The sequence below is a fragment of the Pygoscelis adeliae genome, unplaced genomic scaffold, assembly GCF_000699105.1.
Source record: "Pygoscelis adeliae isolate BGI_AS28 unplaced genomic scaffold, ASM69910v1 Scaffold42, whole genome shotgun sequence".
NCBI lineage: Eukaryota > Metazoa > Chordata > Aves > Sphenisciformes > Spheniscidae > Pygoscelis > Pygoscelis adeliae.
In genome coordinates this window covers 10,122,518-10,139,846 of record NW_008824283.1, presented here as the reverse complement: position 1 = coordinate 10,139,846, position 17,329 = coordinate 10,122,518, and the positions used below count along the sequence as shown (strand labels likewise).

Here is a 17,329-nt window from a genome sequence, read left to right as displayed (position 1 = left end):
CATGGGCGCATGTCTAAACTGCCACAACTGCCACACTGGATATGGCTTTTCTGCACAGCACAAGTAAGGAAGGAAGAGCCTTGTGTCCCATATCCTTCATGACTTGTATGCTTGCTGTTGGTTTGACTCATGCATCCTCATTGCATGCGCCTCATAACCAGTGTTTGCATTCTTTTTTCCTCTCTTTCTCTTTTTTGCTTTTCAGATGTTTCAGCCCATCATTTTGCTCATCCTCATTTTGGTTTTATTCTCTTCACTTTCTTATGCCACTGTATTTAAGTTGGTTTTTCTGTTCACGCTTTTCTTTGTCTTGTAGTTTTTCAGTCATCTACCTTACCCATTTTTGTTTTCTTTATTCCCTCCTGTCCTTTTGTTTTTTCGTTATAAACCGCCCATGCACCTAACAGTCCAAACTGAGGGATCAGATGGAGTGGCAGCTCAAACAACATCGTGGAGAGGAGCGAGAGATTCACCACCAGCGAGCCACCACCGACCCACACCGCAGAGCTGATGGAGACATTAAACTCTACAGGCCAGGAGACAAGGGCTGTTTCAGTCTAGAGGTCAGCAAAGCAGCCCATCTTACTCACTGCCTCCTGCTGCCTTAGCCAGGAGATGAGTAACAGAAGCCAGGGGTTGGGGGAGTAAATTGGACCAAGCACAGCACCCCTGTTGTGAAATTTGTGGTTGACCTCTTTTCCCCCTTGCAGTTTTAGAGAAGCAAATTGGTCCTGACTTTGGACTCATCACCCTACTCCCCGTAGCTTCGCTAAGTGGGAAAATATGGCTCAGGGACCCACTACAATTGAGTGTAGTAACGAAAGATCTCTAAAAGAAGTTGTAATCCCTGATGTGAGATCATGCTTCCAGGTTTCACCTTGTTGGATATTTTAAATCTGGAAAGTCCACAGATAGAGACTGCTTTGCGTTTTGCCTGGCAGTAGTCTGCGCAGGAGAGGGTTTGATGCTGGTGTGCATGGTGATTCTCAACAGGGAACACAGCATCCTGCAGCTTCCAAAAAACCTTATTTAAAGCAGAATTCTCCATTGTTTGGGTTGTTGAGTACTTTTCCATTCGTCAAAAACATTGATCAGTTTTTATTTAAATCTTCATCCATGCAGAGGCCATATCAGCCTCAGTAAACATCTCCTCAGCTGCTTTCTCATGAACATAGGTTGTCCAGACACTACAACTGGTCCTGAAGAAAACAATTTCTAATCTGTCTCCACAAAGGCGAGCTGGAGCATTGAACAACTTTTCTGCTGGCCACTGGGAAGCCAAATCTACCTTGAAACTGTGGTGGTTAGAGTGGCTTCTAGTGAGGGATGAGTTTTAATGTGTTTTAATTCTAAAGATGCATGCAGAGACCTTAGTATATCTGAGACCCCTAATTGAGTCTGGGAAAAGGAGAATGCTGGCTGGGACAGCTGGGTTTGTGAGTAAGCATTAACAAGCACTAGAAGGCAGGGCTAGGAAGAAAAAGCTTCAGGGTGGCTGGTAGCCAAGCAGCTTAGTGAATATCAAAGGGAGAGTGGCCCTTCATCCTAACACAGGTAATTCTTTGCTGGTTTGGTTTTGTTTGTTTTAAACTATCCTGACAGTGCAGAGTTTTGGTAGTATTAGAATAATTAATTTGTTCAGCAGCTTCTCTTCCAACTTTTCACTTTTACCAGTGATAATAAATCTCAGGAAGGATATCTGATAAACCTGGGACACCGTGTCTCTCACTGAAAGGTAAAGTCTTTCTTCCTCAGCTGTGAAATGGGACGATGAGGTAGAGAAACCTTGCCGTTCAGCATGGATCCTTTTGCAATTGTATTGGTCAATAGTTATGGTAGATTAGGTCAGAAAATCACCACAGCAAATATTTACAATATTTCAGTTTAGATTCTGTCATCTTTATTAATTCCCTCTTACCTTAGATCAGCCTCATTATTATATGAAGTCCTGTACATGTGAGCCCTCTATTAAGATTAGGGATTTGGGTAATTTTGGCACAACATCTTTTTTTCCTCTCCCAGGATGGGATGATGTGCAAACTGTGTACAGCAAACTGTGTTTAAACAGAGGATGGGTAGTTTTCACACCATAGCCTGACAAGGAACAAGTCAGTAATAATAATCAAAGGTAGAGAATATCCAGCTGAGGTCTAGATGTGCTCAAAAGGTGAGCAAGGCTGGGGCTCAGATGGCGCAACCTGAGAAAATGTTGAAGACTAAGGTGTTTGTTTCAGCCAGGTTTACTTAAGCAACAAAGAATATTACGCTGCTTTACACTGAAACTTTTCAGTGGGTGGACAGCCAATTGAAATCTTATAATCTGTAATAGTCAAACCCAAGTGAAGCAGAAGATTCCTTCAAATAATTTTGTATGGTATCATTTTTAGTCTTTTTTAATTTCGTACACTGCACTAGCAAAAACTGCCAGTTTTTTTGTGCCAGATGAATGAGCAGGAAAAAATATTATTCAAATACCAAAGGGGTTTTTTTATTACCACAGAAATTTCAGTTGGAGACTCAAACCTTTCAATGCCCACAGCAGATATGGCTACACATAAGCTGTTATCTGCTTTAACTTCTGAAGTGAAAATATACGCACTGGCCAGTGGATAACATTGATTGATGATCTTCTTACTGTGTATGGACTTTCAGCATGAGAAGAGCACATTTCGTTTCAGTGAGGCAAATGTTTTCTTTTTAAGCAAGGAAACCCATTTTTCTAAATTCTTTTTTTCCAAGCTGAATCTTAAATTGAAATTTTCCCAAGCAATGCTGAGCAACTTCCATTTAGCCGTTTGTCCTATTTTTTAAAATGAGCATCGTGGGAGCCCAATTGTTTGATTAAATACAATAAATGCAGACTGACTTGTGCTTGAAACTACCCCGTAGCCTAACTGTAAACTTCTGCCTTTGTTTGGGCTTTGCACTGCAGTTGTTAGTGCAACAGTATTATTAGAATGTATTTGCATGTTAAAGAAGTGGGTTAGAGTCACAGTCCAAGGGAAATTATATCTTGAAATTGCCTTAAGAGCAGGGCTTTGTTTTCTTGCTGAAACAAGCCATTCAGCTGCTGTTGCAGGAGGTTGGAGCCCATTGGGATGGATGTTCAATCCATTATTCATGATTTTAGCAGAGCCGGGTTATGATGGGAGGGGGAAATCATTCTTTACCATCCAAAGAAAGAGCGAGTGAACAACAAGTGAGAATTGCCCTGACTAAAAGACACCGAGGAACTAAAAAAGGTAACACAATGCTTCATGGAGCAAACGCCCGGCACAAATCAAAGGATTACTATGGCAACAAATGGGAACCAGTGGGAAAAACGGTAAATAATTTTTCATCTGGTGAATTTTACCCTTTTTATCAATGGAATATCCATAAACAAAAGGCAGCTTCCTTAAACAGTCTCCTCTTCTTTATTCTGAAACAAGAAGACATTCTGGAGAAGAAAAATTTCACTCTTTCAAATGACCAAATATAGTTTGTTACAGTATTTGATACCTGATGCTCTAAAATAGAGCTGTATCTCCTAGCTCTGATTGTTCCTTCAGAGGGAATCAGTTCTGCCCTTACCTGAGTACAGAGCACCAAAGGCAAAAGCACTCTTCTGTGCATTTCAGATTTGGATTATTTTCATACATGGCTTTTAAAGACTTACACATTTGTTTCTGTGCAGAAAAATGCCACAAAATCTCTGACACTGCCAGGTTATGGAAAAAGAACCACTGAAGTGAATTCACTTAAAAGGAACAAGTTGTCACCAGAGAATTAAAATAAAAGCAGATAGGGTAGAGAAGGTGAGAGCATGTCCTAAAAAGCAAGTCTTCCACAAGGTCTAGTAATAAAGTAGGAAGAGCTCACACTGAAGAATAATTTCTTCTAGGCCATTCTTAATCTGTTTATCCATTTTCCTTACTTATCATGCCCATAAGAAATATAAAAAAATCTGTATTACTCTAAGTTAATACCTGGGTTACTTGAGGACCGACCAGATACAGTGATGTGCAAGTTAGGTAAGTCACTTTACCACCTGCTTTGAGTCAAAACTTCTGTATGGATCCATTTTGGACATACAAGGAGAATTTTGGTCTATATTTTGAATGTTCCATTTTTAGCTGGTTTTGGAATGTCTGTGCTCCTTCTGTGCAATTTTCATAATTCCACGTGAGAGCTTTTCGGCTGGATGGCTTTTGCAGCAGCTCCCAGCCGTGTGATGAAAATTTACACATCCTTTTCTCTTGCCCTGATTTAAGATTTTGTTTTCCCAGAGAGGAACCAGTGAATGTTTTATACATTGTGACTTTTCTTTCTTCTGGAGGAAAAAAAAAAAACCACCTCAACAAATGAGGACCACATAGAAAGTTGTATCTCTTAGTGTCCACTATTCCTCCAATGCAAAGTTGTGGGAAGAAGAAAGACAAACTGGTGCTGACAGTATTCCTTCCCACCAAGATTAGGCGCAGCAAGAATAATTTACTTTGATGAATTGTATTCTTTCTTGCTATGCAAGATTCCGTAAAGGTTGAAATATAATGGCTTAAAAGACCCTTTATGATGTAAATCTGGATATCCCAGTCCTAACTGAACTCAGTGAGACTTTGTGTACTATCTATACAATGAGATGGATTTTTAAAGACTTGGAGCAGTGTTCTGTGTTTTCCCAAAATGAGAGACTCCATATAAGCACAGACAAATAACCACACAACTGCCTATTGTACACTAGCAATGGAATATATGTCATTTATTTCTAAGGGGTGGGGAGAGGAGTACATCTTCAGAAGCAGCCTCTGAGAATTCAGTTAGATGTGTATTGCATGTAAAAAGTAATACAAAAGGCACTGGAAGTTCCTATATGGTCTGGTTGATTGTATGCATGCAATGGTCAGCCGTCATGTGTGAAAAAGTAGCAGGTTTTAGACTGCGTGGTCAAATGTAAGGTCCAACTATCAAAGCGTTATAACATAGCGTTAGGTGAGCGGCGTAAAATGTTCATCTTTTGGCTTCCTGGAATTGCACACAAATGCTGGAGAGCATCTTTCTACCCTGTCTCCTCAGGCCTTATTTTGCTCCATCCCTTCTGGAGAAAAAAGAAGGCTAAAAAGAAAGATTCCATGAAATTTGATGTTCACAGTTGTCGCATATAAACCGATTAAGTTTGCAGGCAAATTGAGATTGCAATTAGCTATGGTAAAATGGAGAAAACAGACAAGTAAAACCCAGATGTGCCTCATGGTGCATGGCAATATTGTAAAAACAAGTCGTGGTAGAAATGTGGGATTGTGCAAGCTGAAAAGTAACCTGAAAAGCCTTCAACACACTGAGAGGGGCAGAAAGGGGTCGGTGCAATAAGGGAGTGGTGGTGAAGCCCCCAAGGCGTGGATGACTTTTCTCTGAACATCCTCTTGAGGTTAAGACATCGGCGTGGATTAGCTTGTTCTGGAGTGATAACAGGTGAGAGAAAAGGACTCAGCAGAAGGATTTGGCACTGCCTGTCTGAGAGGATGGGAGTGGAAGTGGATGTGGAAATGCAATAATTGGGATTCATGGGAAATTGTCAGTTGGTGTCGAGCTGCGGATGAAGTGCAGCTGCTTCTGTGGTGCTGTGATGGAGTAGCACTAGCTTGTAGTTCCCATTATAGTGTGTTTGTATGTCTTGTAGTGGGTTTGTGTCTGTTTCTGTGGTGTCGGTACGTTGTGTGGTGGCCATCACATTTGGGGTGTTTTCTGTTCCTTGTGTAGCGTGTTCATTAATGAGAACAAAGGAGACAAAGAATGGAAGTTAAGAGGTTATCAACTTTTGTGTCCATTTTGTAGCAGTGTTGTTTTCCAAAACAAAACAAAACCACAGTTGTGCTACAGACTACACGCTGCTGATTACAAGATAGGGGCCTGATATCCACATATAAACATACAGACATCCATCAATGCAATGCCAGGTACCTGAACTGTGTATACAAATATCACATGATACATTTCTACACCTTCTTCGTTCATGATCCAGATGTTTAGCAGCAATCTATTAGGCGCTTAAGCAGCCTCATCTCCCTTGATTTGAGCAGTACTAATCCCAATGCTTCTGATAGAAATGACATTATATGAAATTATGGACTATGAAGAGTTCTCAGGTTGCACTGGAAGGCAAAGTTGTGCAGCTCTGTGTTCATGCATTAACTGCTTTTCAACATGTTTACTTTGCTGCTTATAAAAATCTATCATCCTTAAAGAGGCAAAGCAATTGTAAAAAAGATTTGAACTGTCTAGTGTGCTTGTAATAGTCTATCTGCCTTTATGATGTGTTTAATCTCTTCCTAGTAATTCCAACAGTTATCACATAATCCCAGCGCCCAAGTTTCCTGAAACTTGGCTTTGCATGGGCTGCATGTTTACCAAAAAATTGCATGAGTTTATCATTTTCTTGGCCTAATTTTGCAGACATAAGGTGGTGTCAGTATATACATAACTATGTGAGTCCAGTTAATACTAGTCTAAGTAGAAGAAATAATCTTTTAGCAAATCATTGTTCACTGGAAAACACAAGTGTGAAGTGAATAGTGAAAAATTCAAACCTTACCTTCCTGGTAACTTTTGCTGCTCTGATTCTGCTTCCAGTTTCAGGATTCCCAAGACCAATAATATTTCTAACTATCTAAATGTGTAGTTGTATGGCTGCGAGGAGAGTCATATTAAGATCAGTTATGCTTCCTACATATTTTAAATTAACAATGTATGCATTTTTACATGAATCATACTGTTTCCATTTCTGGAGGCACATAAGATTTTTTTAAGTGATTACTGCCAACAGAAGAGCATTGCCATGTTGTATCTGTTTTCACCAGATCGATTTTGCATGATTTTGGCTGATTTTGAATTCATAAAAAGAAGGATCACAATTTTTTAAAATACACCTGAATTAACTAGGTACATTGGTTCTTATTTACCATTTTCCTAAAGAAGCCGGATCAGAATAAAAGAATGCAGAAATTTCTGTTAAAAGTAATTTTTCCTTTATTGAATGAGAAATCTAAACTGATATACCTGTGCATAACCATCTCATGATTTACAAACAATTGTGCAAAACTGGCAAATTCCATCGCAAGCAGTTCTTTCCAAATTATTTGTGAGACTGAATTTTGACCTTGTGCAATACAAAATGTCTGCAGACACGTTAAGGCATAAGATGAAATCGATAAGGCAGATAACGTGCTCTTGGTCACTTTATGGTACCTTTCAGAGGGCTGGAAGTGTCTCTTCCTCAGGTACAAAACAGACACGCACAAGTCAATAAGTGAATCAAGTAAAGAAGGAACTGACAGGGCCCAGAAAGTATATGTAGGGTGATTTTCATTGTTCAGCGGAGTATGGTCCTGCGGGTGGTTTACGGGATGCTTCCATCTGCCTTATCTCCTTTTTCCCTAGAGGAGAGGAGCATCTATTCCAGTGACAAATACTTTTTGAATAACCAAAAGTGTCCCAGCAAGGGCTGCTGTGGCCTGAAGAGTGGCAGCAGCTGGTTTTGCTCTCGGGAAGTGGGAGGAGTGCTCAGGGAGAGGAGATGGCTGCCGGGGCTGATGCCGGAGGAGAAATGGCAGCGCAGCCCCCGAGAGCGGTCCCACAACCTGGATTACATCCTTCAGCTGCTGAGGTTGGAGCATGCTGGACTTTGGCCAGCAGAGAATTTGGGATTACGCTTCGAAGCCTAAAGTGATCCCTTCTTTAAATGCATCTTTACTCTGGGAAGTAGGAGTTTGGTGCCGTAGTGTTTTCTGTGGTCACACATGTGAAGAGGATGGCGTCTGGCCACTGACCTTTGTACAGACAAATCAGTTTTAGCTCCAATGTGAGAGGCACAAAATGAAGGGCATAGAAAGTTCTGGTCAGGAATACAAGTGCCACAAGATTAATTAACATAGTATAAATAATGAGATCTGACTCTGCCTTCTTGGGCCTTTATTTTTGAATTAAGTAACTTTCAGAAGTAAAGTGGATGGGATGCCAAACTTAACAAGAACATAAAATTGAAAGCATTAAGATTAAAATGGTGTTGGACCTGAAAGGGGAGATACTTAAGCATTTTGGTCAGATCTCAGGCTCACACAGCTTATCACCGTGACATTTGTGAAGCAATTATTTTGAGTAGAAAACACAGAATGAAGTCGACTTGTGCGGGGAGCTGTCCTGTATCTGAAGAAAGGGACCTTATATGCTTAGTTGGTTTAATAAGTGCTATCCCCTTAATTGCCTAATCAGAAGTGTCGCAAATGAATAAATAACTAGGTTCAATATATGTGCATTAGATGCATCTTCTGCAGAGATATTAAAATTTTATAGCTTTGATTATCGTAAAGAAATACGCCACCAAATATGTAATCCTGTAAGTAGGAGCTCATCTGGCAAACGTCACTGATGGTGCACTGTCTCAGCTACTCGAGTACAAACCCGGAGCAGAGGCCTGAAGGGAATATCCAACATGTAACATCAGCATCCCAGCTTCAGTTTTCAGAAGCCACACAGGAACTTCCCAGACATATTTAGGGCATTGCTGTATATTTGCACACTGTGCTTTGGTTTTAACTATTGATAACCATGAGTTGTGCAGATGTCTGTCCTGCAGTTCTTTTCTTTTTTCCTTTTTTTTTTTACACCATGGAGACATATTTTCTGCTAAACCTATCCCTTTGTCCTGCTGATCGTCTCAGGGATTCCCATGTTTTACCTGTACAGAATGTATCGATACAGGAGCTTCAGGCTCAGCTTGAGCAGGAGACGAGACTTCACCGAGAGGAGCAAGAAAAGTTTACAGAAAGGATCATCCAGGTAAATACGAAACCCGCCTGCTGGGAGAGATGCGTGACCATGATGTGTGGCCTGGACCTTGTTTGTCAGGACCATGGGAACTTGTGTCCTGATGGCTGTGCCTGTTTGACCTCATCTGAGTAAATGAAGAATCTGGAAGTTTGCCACTCTGTATCTGGCTTTTCTGCTTGGTGGAGAGAAGTTTTGTGCTCCCCTGTGGGGGAAGTCAAGGTAGAGACATGAAGTACTGCCTGGGGAATTATATCAGCCCCTTCAGCTCTCTGTGAGCTGGGGAAAGGTGTGTTTGATCTCTGGGAGCACAGTTTGGCTCCATGCCTTATTCTGACCCCTCCTAGCCCAAAGAAAAACCAACACTCCTCTGAAGTCGGAGGACTTGTTACACGCTCATAACTGAGACACAAATCAGGACTTTTTTGTATTTCTCAGTACCCCATGCTTCCAACCCTCTTATTCATAACTGGTGAATAAATCATATTTTGTTACATGGGGTCCCCTTGCTCTTTTGAAGGCTGGAACAGATTAGTCAATCGTTTTGTCATATCTAGTTCCTAGAGCGAAAAAAAATTGTTGCTAATTTTTGCAGGCTGTTTGGCTCTTAACTGAAATTTTCTTTTTAAATTTACTTCATAGACTAAATTCAGCATAATTGTTGCATAGTGTAAAGCATTTTTCCTTGTGCCAGCTAATCTCGTTAGGCCCAAGTGGTATCTCTCAGTCTTTTCATAAGTAGCTTTAATTTCCAGTTGATCTCCATAGGAGCTTTCTCATGAAGGCTTTTGAAGGCAACCAGTAAATTGATTTCCTTCCTAGTTGCCTTGGCCATGAAAGCTTTTTGGAAGCTATGCCTGCCTCTTAAAGTTCTTTTCTTTTGCAATAGCTATCCATTGAAAAAGCAGGGTCTTCTGCAAGAATTTGTGACCACAGGGACTTAGATCATAACAGCTTGTAAAAACAATGGAAAATGCAGCAAAATCAAAGCTAGCTATTCATGTTGACAGCCAGTAGAAATAGAAGAATAAAAGCATCTTCTGGATTCTTCATTTTTTTCCAGATTATGCCCATCCTGTTGATATTGTTCCTTTTTTATCATCTTCCAGGATTTCTGGTGGAAATGACTCAGATCTTTGCTGTATTTAACCATAACTTCATTTGGTGGAAGAACCTGCATCGACACAAAATCTATTTGTTTCTTCCTGTAAAAATTAAATTTAAAATAAGCCCCTTTTGCACTATTTCATTTTTAGCAGTGTTTAATGACATCAAATTGATGTGTGCTAGCAGTGTACAATCTCCATGAGTGTTATTAGGAGTTGCGTGGATGTTTTTTGGGCCATTATAGCTAATTTTGTTCCAGACTACTTTTAAGCTGCATTTTAAACCCATGTAAGCTGGCAACTACTATAAATAATTTTAATTTAATCGGGAACTTTTTAAGGCATAGTAGTGTAGATGCTGAAAATTTGCATTATGCCAGAGCACATCATTTAAAGGGTAGGAAAGTCCTTAGTAAACCATCTAGTGTGGACCAGTAGCCTGTGTCAGCAGCATCTGAATGTTGCCGTGAAAATCAAGCATATATTTCTTAGCAGTATTAATTGCTAGGGGGGCCGTGCTCCTGAAGAAGAATCTCTGAAGTATTCTTCATTCCTGTGTGAATGTTCTTTGTTGCAGGGTATGTTCTTATGGTTTAAATCGTTGTGGTCATTAGTGTACTGTGGCTTTCATAGATTTCATCTATGGAGCTGGTCAGCAAAGGGAGAGGCTGTTGTTCCGCAGAATGGAAAATAGTAGAAACTGGCATCTGTAAGCAGTGGCTCTGTATTCATTTTCCATCTGCCTTTTCTTGATCAATGTGAACCACAGCCTGGTTGAATTGGAAACACTATCTCATCCATGCAGAATATGAGATGTTGTACAACTAACTTGTACAAGTGCTACTGGGCACAGGTCATGCCATGGTTCGATTTTGACATATTGAGGGAGAAGTCACGTTTAACGAATAATGTTTCAGGTGGCCTTGTGTTGAAACAGATGTAATTATACGCGTGCTCCAAAGAATGAGCTTTTCTTGGTGCTTCTAGTACTAAAACTGAGACACGTTGAATGCCAAGTTGCAACCTATTCCTGTCTCTTCAGTTCCTGCGTGTGTCCTTGATCTAGTCATATCAGAATGGGAAACTGTTTACTATGAGTCGTTCAGATGCCTCCAGGTATGAACTGTGAGAAGTCAGGGACCAGTAGTTGTATCTGAAATACTGGATGTGGTTCCTTCAGAAGCGTTGCCCTTCCAGAAGCAGAGGGAGACGTAGCCTCAGAGGAAAGGATTAGTCTGTGGCTGGGGAGGGAAGAGGCAAGGATAATATTCCAGGTTGTCTGAAGGGCAGCTGTGGTCCCACCTTGTAGGAATGGCTGTAAATGCATTTAGCAGGTGTGATATGTGCAGCCGTGTGGGGTGGTGGCTGTGCTGGGAACATGCTGTGGGGATGCAATCAAGAAAAGGAGGAAAATATGAGTGGTATAAAATGTTTAAGCAGCAGCAGAGGTCTCGTGCATCTTTAAAGCAAACGTCAATTTCCACAGCAGGTTACTTGGTTACCTAAGCAAAGCTTATCAGCTGCTGTCCTCTAATTTCCTCAACAGTCATAACTGCTGAGGAACTTATTGAGCCAAACTCAATAGCTACTCACTACTGATGAAAATCAGAGATTTCAGTTTGTCTCACCCAACAAAGTACAAGTCCTGGAAACTGCCCCAGGACACCACCCCATTGACATGGTGTCTGTCATTCCATTAAAGCTGGAGGAGGAGCATATACAGACCCTGCGAAGGAAAGACTTGGAAGTGCAGAGCTTGGCTTTGCAAAACAAACTGGAAGAGAAGACCTGGAGCCAGGAGAAAAGTCTGCTACAGCAAGAACTCAGGCATTTCAGGCAGGACACCTTTCTGCTGTATGTCAAACTGAAGTGGCTGCTGAAACATTGGCGGCAAGGCAAGCGAATGGAGGAGGAAGGGGACGACGTATTAGAGGTAACTGACCCACCTTATTAACCCAATGAAGTTGCAAGCACTGGGGTACTGGGATGTCCCTTCTTTAAGTGTAGACTTTACATACAATGTGGCATCAGCAACCTTATAATTACACGGAGTTTTAAAGGGGATTCAAATTAAACATGAAGCCTTTTCTGAAGTTGGCTTTTGGTAAAGTATATTCTGCATGATGTGTTACAGATCACTCATCTTTAAATCTAAAACCTTAACTAGTACAAACATCTGGTCCTGAAAAACTCTCTCATAGTAAATGAAAATTGAATTAGGTCTCAAAGATATGACTCCTGAACAATTTTTGGAAAGAAAAAAAAAATTAGCAAGCTGATGGAGTCAAATCTGTTTAGATGGGTTGAGTGCTGTCATTTTTCTCATTGTGTGCACAGTGTGTTCCTTACAAAGCCTTCAGAAATATAGATGGAGGGAAGCTCTGTTTTCATGTTGGCAGGAGAATTATACAGCTTCTTGTGGGAACTTACAGTGAATCATTCTTGTTTGTTCCTCTTCTCCATACACACGTCTATCACCGTCAGCAGCAGTACGCCAGTAGTCATCATGGTGATTTTCCAAGTAGCGACTAAATTAAGATCAGGAATTTCAGAAGTACATAACAACCTGGAATCCCCAAGCTGACACATCTCAGCAGGGGTGTGATTGCCAGCCAACATGCACTGTGAAGAAAGGTGCTGCTAAACCATGCCGACTTGCACAACCAGAATTACCATTTGCTTTGGAAATCTTACCTAAAGGAAAAATAAGTTAAAAAAAGTGTTTGCCCGTTCTGACATTTTATACAAAATTCTTGAGAATAATAGATTGATTTTGCAGGTTCATGCAATTCTGAAACCATTTGCTAAGGCAACTAAGTAATTTTTCTCAGTATTTCTGATACTTACGTGCCTAGTGTTTTTCAGTGTTCACTGCATCTGGCAGTACAAGTAACCTTTCAGGTCTGGTAAGAGTATGCTTAAGTGGAATACTCCAGTGTTCTGTATTCTTAGATAAAGGGTGGATGAACATCTTTACCTTCATCTGCTGTGGTGATATGAGTCAGAAACAAGAGATTAGTAGCTATTTAGAAATAATTTGCTTCTACTTTACTTCAGCAGTAATAATTTGCTTCTATGTAAACTAGCTCATCTTCTAATATCAAAATAGCTTTCATTTTTTCACTGTTTGGATTTTTTGACTGGTTAATTTATAATCAATCCACCTCCAGTCATTATTGGAATCATGTGTTTTGCTAATGCATTAGAGAGAATAAAGTGCTAGATTTGGATACTTCATGGCCTCCATATCTTCATCAGACAAAACACCAGTGTCTTGTATAGTTTTTCATTAACGTGTGATGGATTATATCCATCATGCTACATTACACCCATCTTCTCAGCTGCATAGATCTCCTGTTTTGCAGGCCTGCATAGTGTTGTGTTCACATATGCAACATGTCATGTATCACCCAAAGATCATCTCCTGTAGCCTACAGAATAGAATAGCCACCACAGAGATGCAGGGGAAGATAGTCCCTTCCCTTAGCCCTTCAACAGATTTCTGTCCCCCCGAGGTAAATGACAAAAGAGTGTTGATGTATCCCATCCCATGCTCTTGCATTTTAGATCGAGCACACTGAGGCCCTCCCAGACTTTGGCATTCAGTGTGAGCAGAAGGCGGACGATGCAGAGCGAGAGGAGGAGGAAGAGGATGTTGTGTTTGCACTGACAGATTTCTCCCAGCGTCCCACCACGGAGAGCAGTGATCATGGACCACAGCTGCAGACTGCAGAATTACTGCAGCAGCAGAAGCAGGTACTATACCATTTGTATATCATGCTCTGGGAATGGAAACTGTGGATTTTCCAAGGGAGTTCATTTTCTTCTGCTGCTGTGTTAAATCACCTAGAATCATACTTGTAAAAATACTTCTAGCTACACAGCAATTACAGTGGATTTCATCCATTATATTTATATTTAATCAGGAGCCACGTGATTACTGTTCTCTTGTTGGCAAATGCTATCAGTGAAAAATCCTATTTCCTCTTGTGGCTGTTTGCCCAGAAACATCTATCAGTATGTGATGGTTTGCAGAATTTATATGCTCCTCTTGCCTGAGCACATCTATTGTATTCTACTGTCAAGCTTTTAGCAAGAAGAGGTGATTTTATTTCCTTTAAATAATTTAAGAAACTAGCACATGTATTTAATGTTTCCCTTAGAGATGATGGGAAAACAATGCAAAAGTTCCTTCCTGTCACTGGGCTTGTTTCTAAATGCCTAAAAGCAAATCATGCTGACTTTTTTCTGACATCTCCTGCGCCCTGTCTGTGTGTGTCAGAGCACTGCCATATACCCTAACTTTTTGCTTTGTGCATTTAATATACCAGCAGTCCTAACAATAATAACAGCAAACATTCAAAGGGGACAGACTTAAGGCTTCCAACAGTTCTTCAGAAGCATCTTCTTGTATTTTTAAAATGGGAAACTTTCAGATGAGAGCATCCTGTTACAGGGAATTACTTGCAGTCATAAGTAGAATGGAGCAAGAATTCTGTGTAAAATACAAATTCAGTGAAAAAGCTCTTGAAGCTTTATGCCTTATGCCCCATCTCTATCTGGGCCCTTGACTTGGGAGCCCACTCCACAGCGAGAGCTCTCAGACAAATATGCACTCTCTCTGGCTGCATTACTTTGCTGGGCTTGCTACAGGACTGTGTGTGTCTTTGCATTTCAGTTCTTCGCCTTGAACTCCCCAGACTCTTACGACTATGTACGACCTGTTTGCTTATTATCTATATGGTCTAATAGATACGCAGCAGGCAACAGTAAGTTTCTATCCTATAATAAGGTTAGGCTGGTGCTGGGAGATGCACAGGCTGTCTTGCAACCTACCTCTCTAGTTCAAAATGTAACTTCAGTTAGCATTTCTGTTTGAATAAAAATAGTAGAGATCTGTGGTCTTTATTCTACTTCATGTTCTGCTTTAAGTTTATACACTCTTTTGGTTTCCTTTTTCATAGAGCTAGCTGACAACTCCATTCTCTAGCTATTATCTTCTGTGAAGTGTGCTACCAAAGTAGTATTCATTTGATCAGTTTGGCATTTGGAAAGGTTCTACCTTGCCAGTCACCCAGATCCATCACTGTCATCCTCTCAGCAAGCTCTTCTCTGGTAGAGGCTGAAGAAGGCCATGGAAGAGATGCTCCTGAGCACGTCATTTAACTGCATTTCATCTGTAGACTGATTTAATCTAGAATGAGTAAAATAAATATAAACCAACATACTATCTCAGTACAAACTCCGTCATGTACTAACTTTCCATACAGACCTCTTAAAATGACAAGGAACATTGAAATAAATTATGTCCTCTTTGAAATAATCATCACATAGGCATTAATCTCAATTAAGGTGGCAGAAATGGGAAGTAGGATTGCTTATAATTCATTTTTATATACATTGCATGTTCTAATGAAGCCATTCCAGCTAATCTTGCTTAAAGAAATGATCCATAGGAACAGATCACATCTCAGTACCCCTCTTGATAGTGAATAGTGCATGATATCCAAATGGACTTGTGAAGGTGAAATAGGTTTCTTGCCTTCCAAACAGGAAAAAAGTGTTATTTCAACACTGCAAGAGTGAGTGAGTTTGCTAAATATTTCTCATTTTAAGCACTATTACTTGTTTTGTCCACTCACGCTAGTGAATCTTCTAACAAGCACTGTGTTTATTGACAGGCATGTGAAAGGGCTTCCAGTGCTCTGGGGCTTGTATTTGTCAATGGCAAGAAAGGATTACGATTATTCTCTGGCACAGAAATAGGAAGCCCTAGTGTAGGTTAATTCTGATGCTGTCATAGATTCAGGGCATCAGAAGTGTCTTCTGGAGGACCGTGACAGAGGAGTAGCTGCCTGCACACCTCCTGTGCCCTCGAGGCTCTGCCAGAGCCTTGCTCTGCCCTCACACACCTTAGTATCAGTTGGGCCTGAATTGTCCATCTCACTGTGGCGGATGGCTTGGCCCTGCAAACCTCCTGCATGCAGGACCTTCGCTGTGCTCACCAACCTCACAGACCCTGGTCCTTGCTCTACACACATTACAGACTCACCCATAAATATCAGCTCCACTTAATTCATATATGATCCCAAAACACATTAACTAAACAAAAATAGAGCAAGAAAACACTTTGTGTGTGTTGTCCCAGCTTTAAAAGCTCTGAGAGCATCAGCAGACCCAGAGCACATCCTTCCTGAAGGGGTGGATCTCAGCAGTGCTCCCCCACCAGTATACCACTGACTAGTCAGGCTGCGCTGAAAAACACCCAGGGTTTTGGGGGTCTTCTGCAGGTTTCTTAAACCCACAGCTGGAAAAAAGCACTGTTTACATGGGGAATTTGGGGTGAGTGGTGAGGCTGGAAGTCTCCAAGGTTTGCACCTACCCGGGAGACCCCTAAGTTGCTGGTTCTGCCTGGCAAGCTCCGAGATTAAATGCATCAGCATTTGTTTCACATTAGGAAGGAAATTTTGCGATAGTCTAGGAGTGGCTAAGATAACTAGGTCAGAAAAAAGAAAGAGCTTACAGTAACTTGAAGTAACCCATATTTATTTTTAACATTTAATGTTAATATTTAATAGCTTGTATTTTCAGCCTGCACTCTTGCTGTTGGCTTTCTCACCCTGCCTGGAAAGTGGAATTGTTTTGAGAAAAATGATAAACCCTGAGGCCTTAATTTCAACAAGCAGCCTCTAAATTTATATTATGATTTGAGGTACTCAACTCGGTGTAAAGTATGTGTCTCACTTGTCTGGGATGTTTATGTGGCCAGTGTGTGGAGGGATGAAGGCATAGCAGAGGGGAAAGGGGAGAAAAAAGGTTAGCTGATGAGAGGCAGAGTAGATGGGGACTCTGAGAAGGGCAAATTCATCTTTCTCTTAATGGCATTGTCCCTTGGCTGGTAGCTGGGGCACACTGCGGAAAGGGTCGGGCGAGGAACTGGCAAGGCTCAAGAGCCAAGCGGAAGGTCTGGTCACGGGCAGGAGATAAGCAGGGAAGTCGGGCTGGTGGCACAGTAGAGGAGGGCTTGCTGTAAGTCAGCGTTTCTATGTGTGTAGTGAGAGATCAGGGAGGATAGCCTGTGGAAAAAGGAAGAGCTTTGGTTCAGTTGACTAGAAAGGGTGAGATGCCTGTTGGACTCTGGAAGATCAGGGGAGTAAGAAGAAAAGAGTTTACACATCTGTGTTCCAATCGAAAAAGCACTTAAATACAATACACTTGTGTTGTTGCTGGCGGGGGTGTCAAAAAAATAGCCAGTTAGATCTTTTTTTGCTTATACAGTATTTGTTTACAAAGCTTAGCTAAAAGAAAAGCCCAAAGGAATAGTAATTAAGACCTAGATATACTAAAATGTTTTGCACCAAGATCTGGCTTCACTTTTGCCTAGATCTGTCATTAGACAGAGAAAACTCACAGTTCTCGTT

The 17,329-nt window shown here is 41.0% G+C and overlaps 1 protein-coding gene across 1 annotated transcript in view; it reads left to right on the top strand.

The window, feature by feature from the left end:
- MTCL1 (microtubule crosslinking factor 1) overlaps positions 1-17,329 on the top strand; it is a 101,289-nt gene that overhangs the window by 55,970 nt on the left and 27,990 nt on the right. The window contains 4 exon segments of the mRNA XM_009318538.1: positions 408-563; positions 8,722-8,814; positions 11,611-11,841; positions 13,476-13,664. Of these exon segments, the coding sequence (XP_009316813.1) occupies positions 408-563; positions 8,722-8,814; positions 11,611-11,841; positions 13,476-13,664 (669 nt within the window).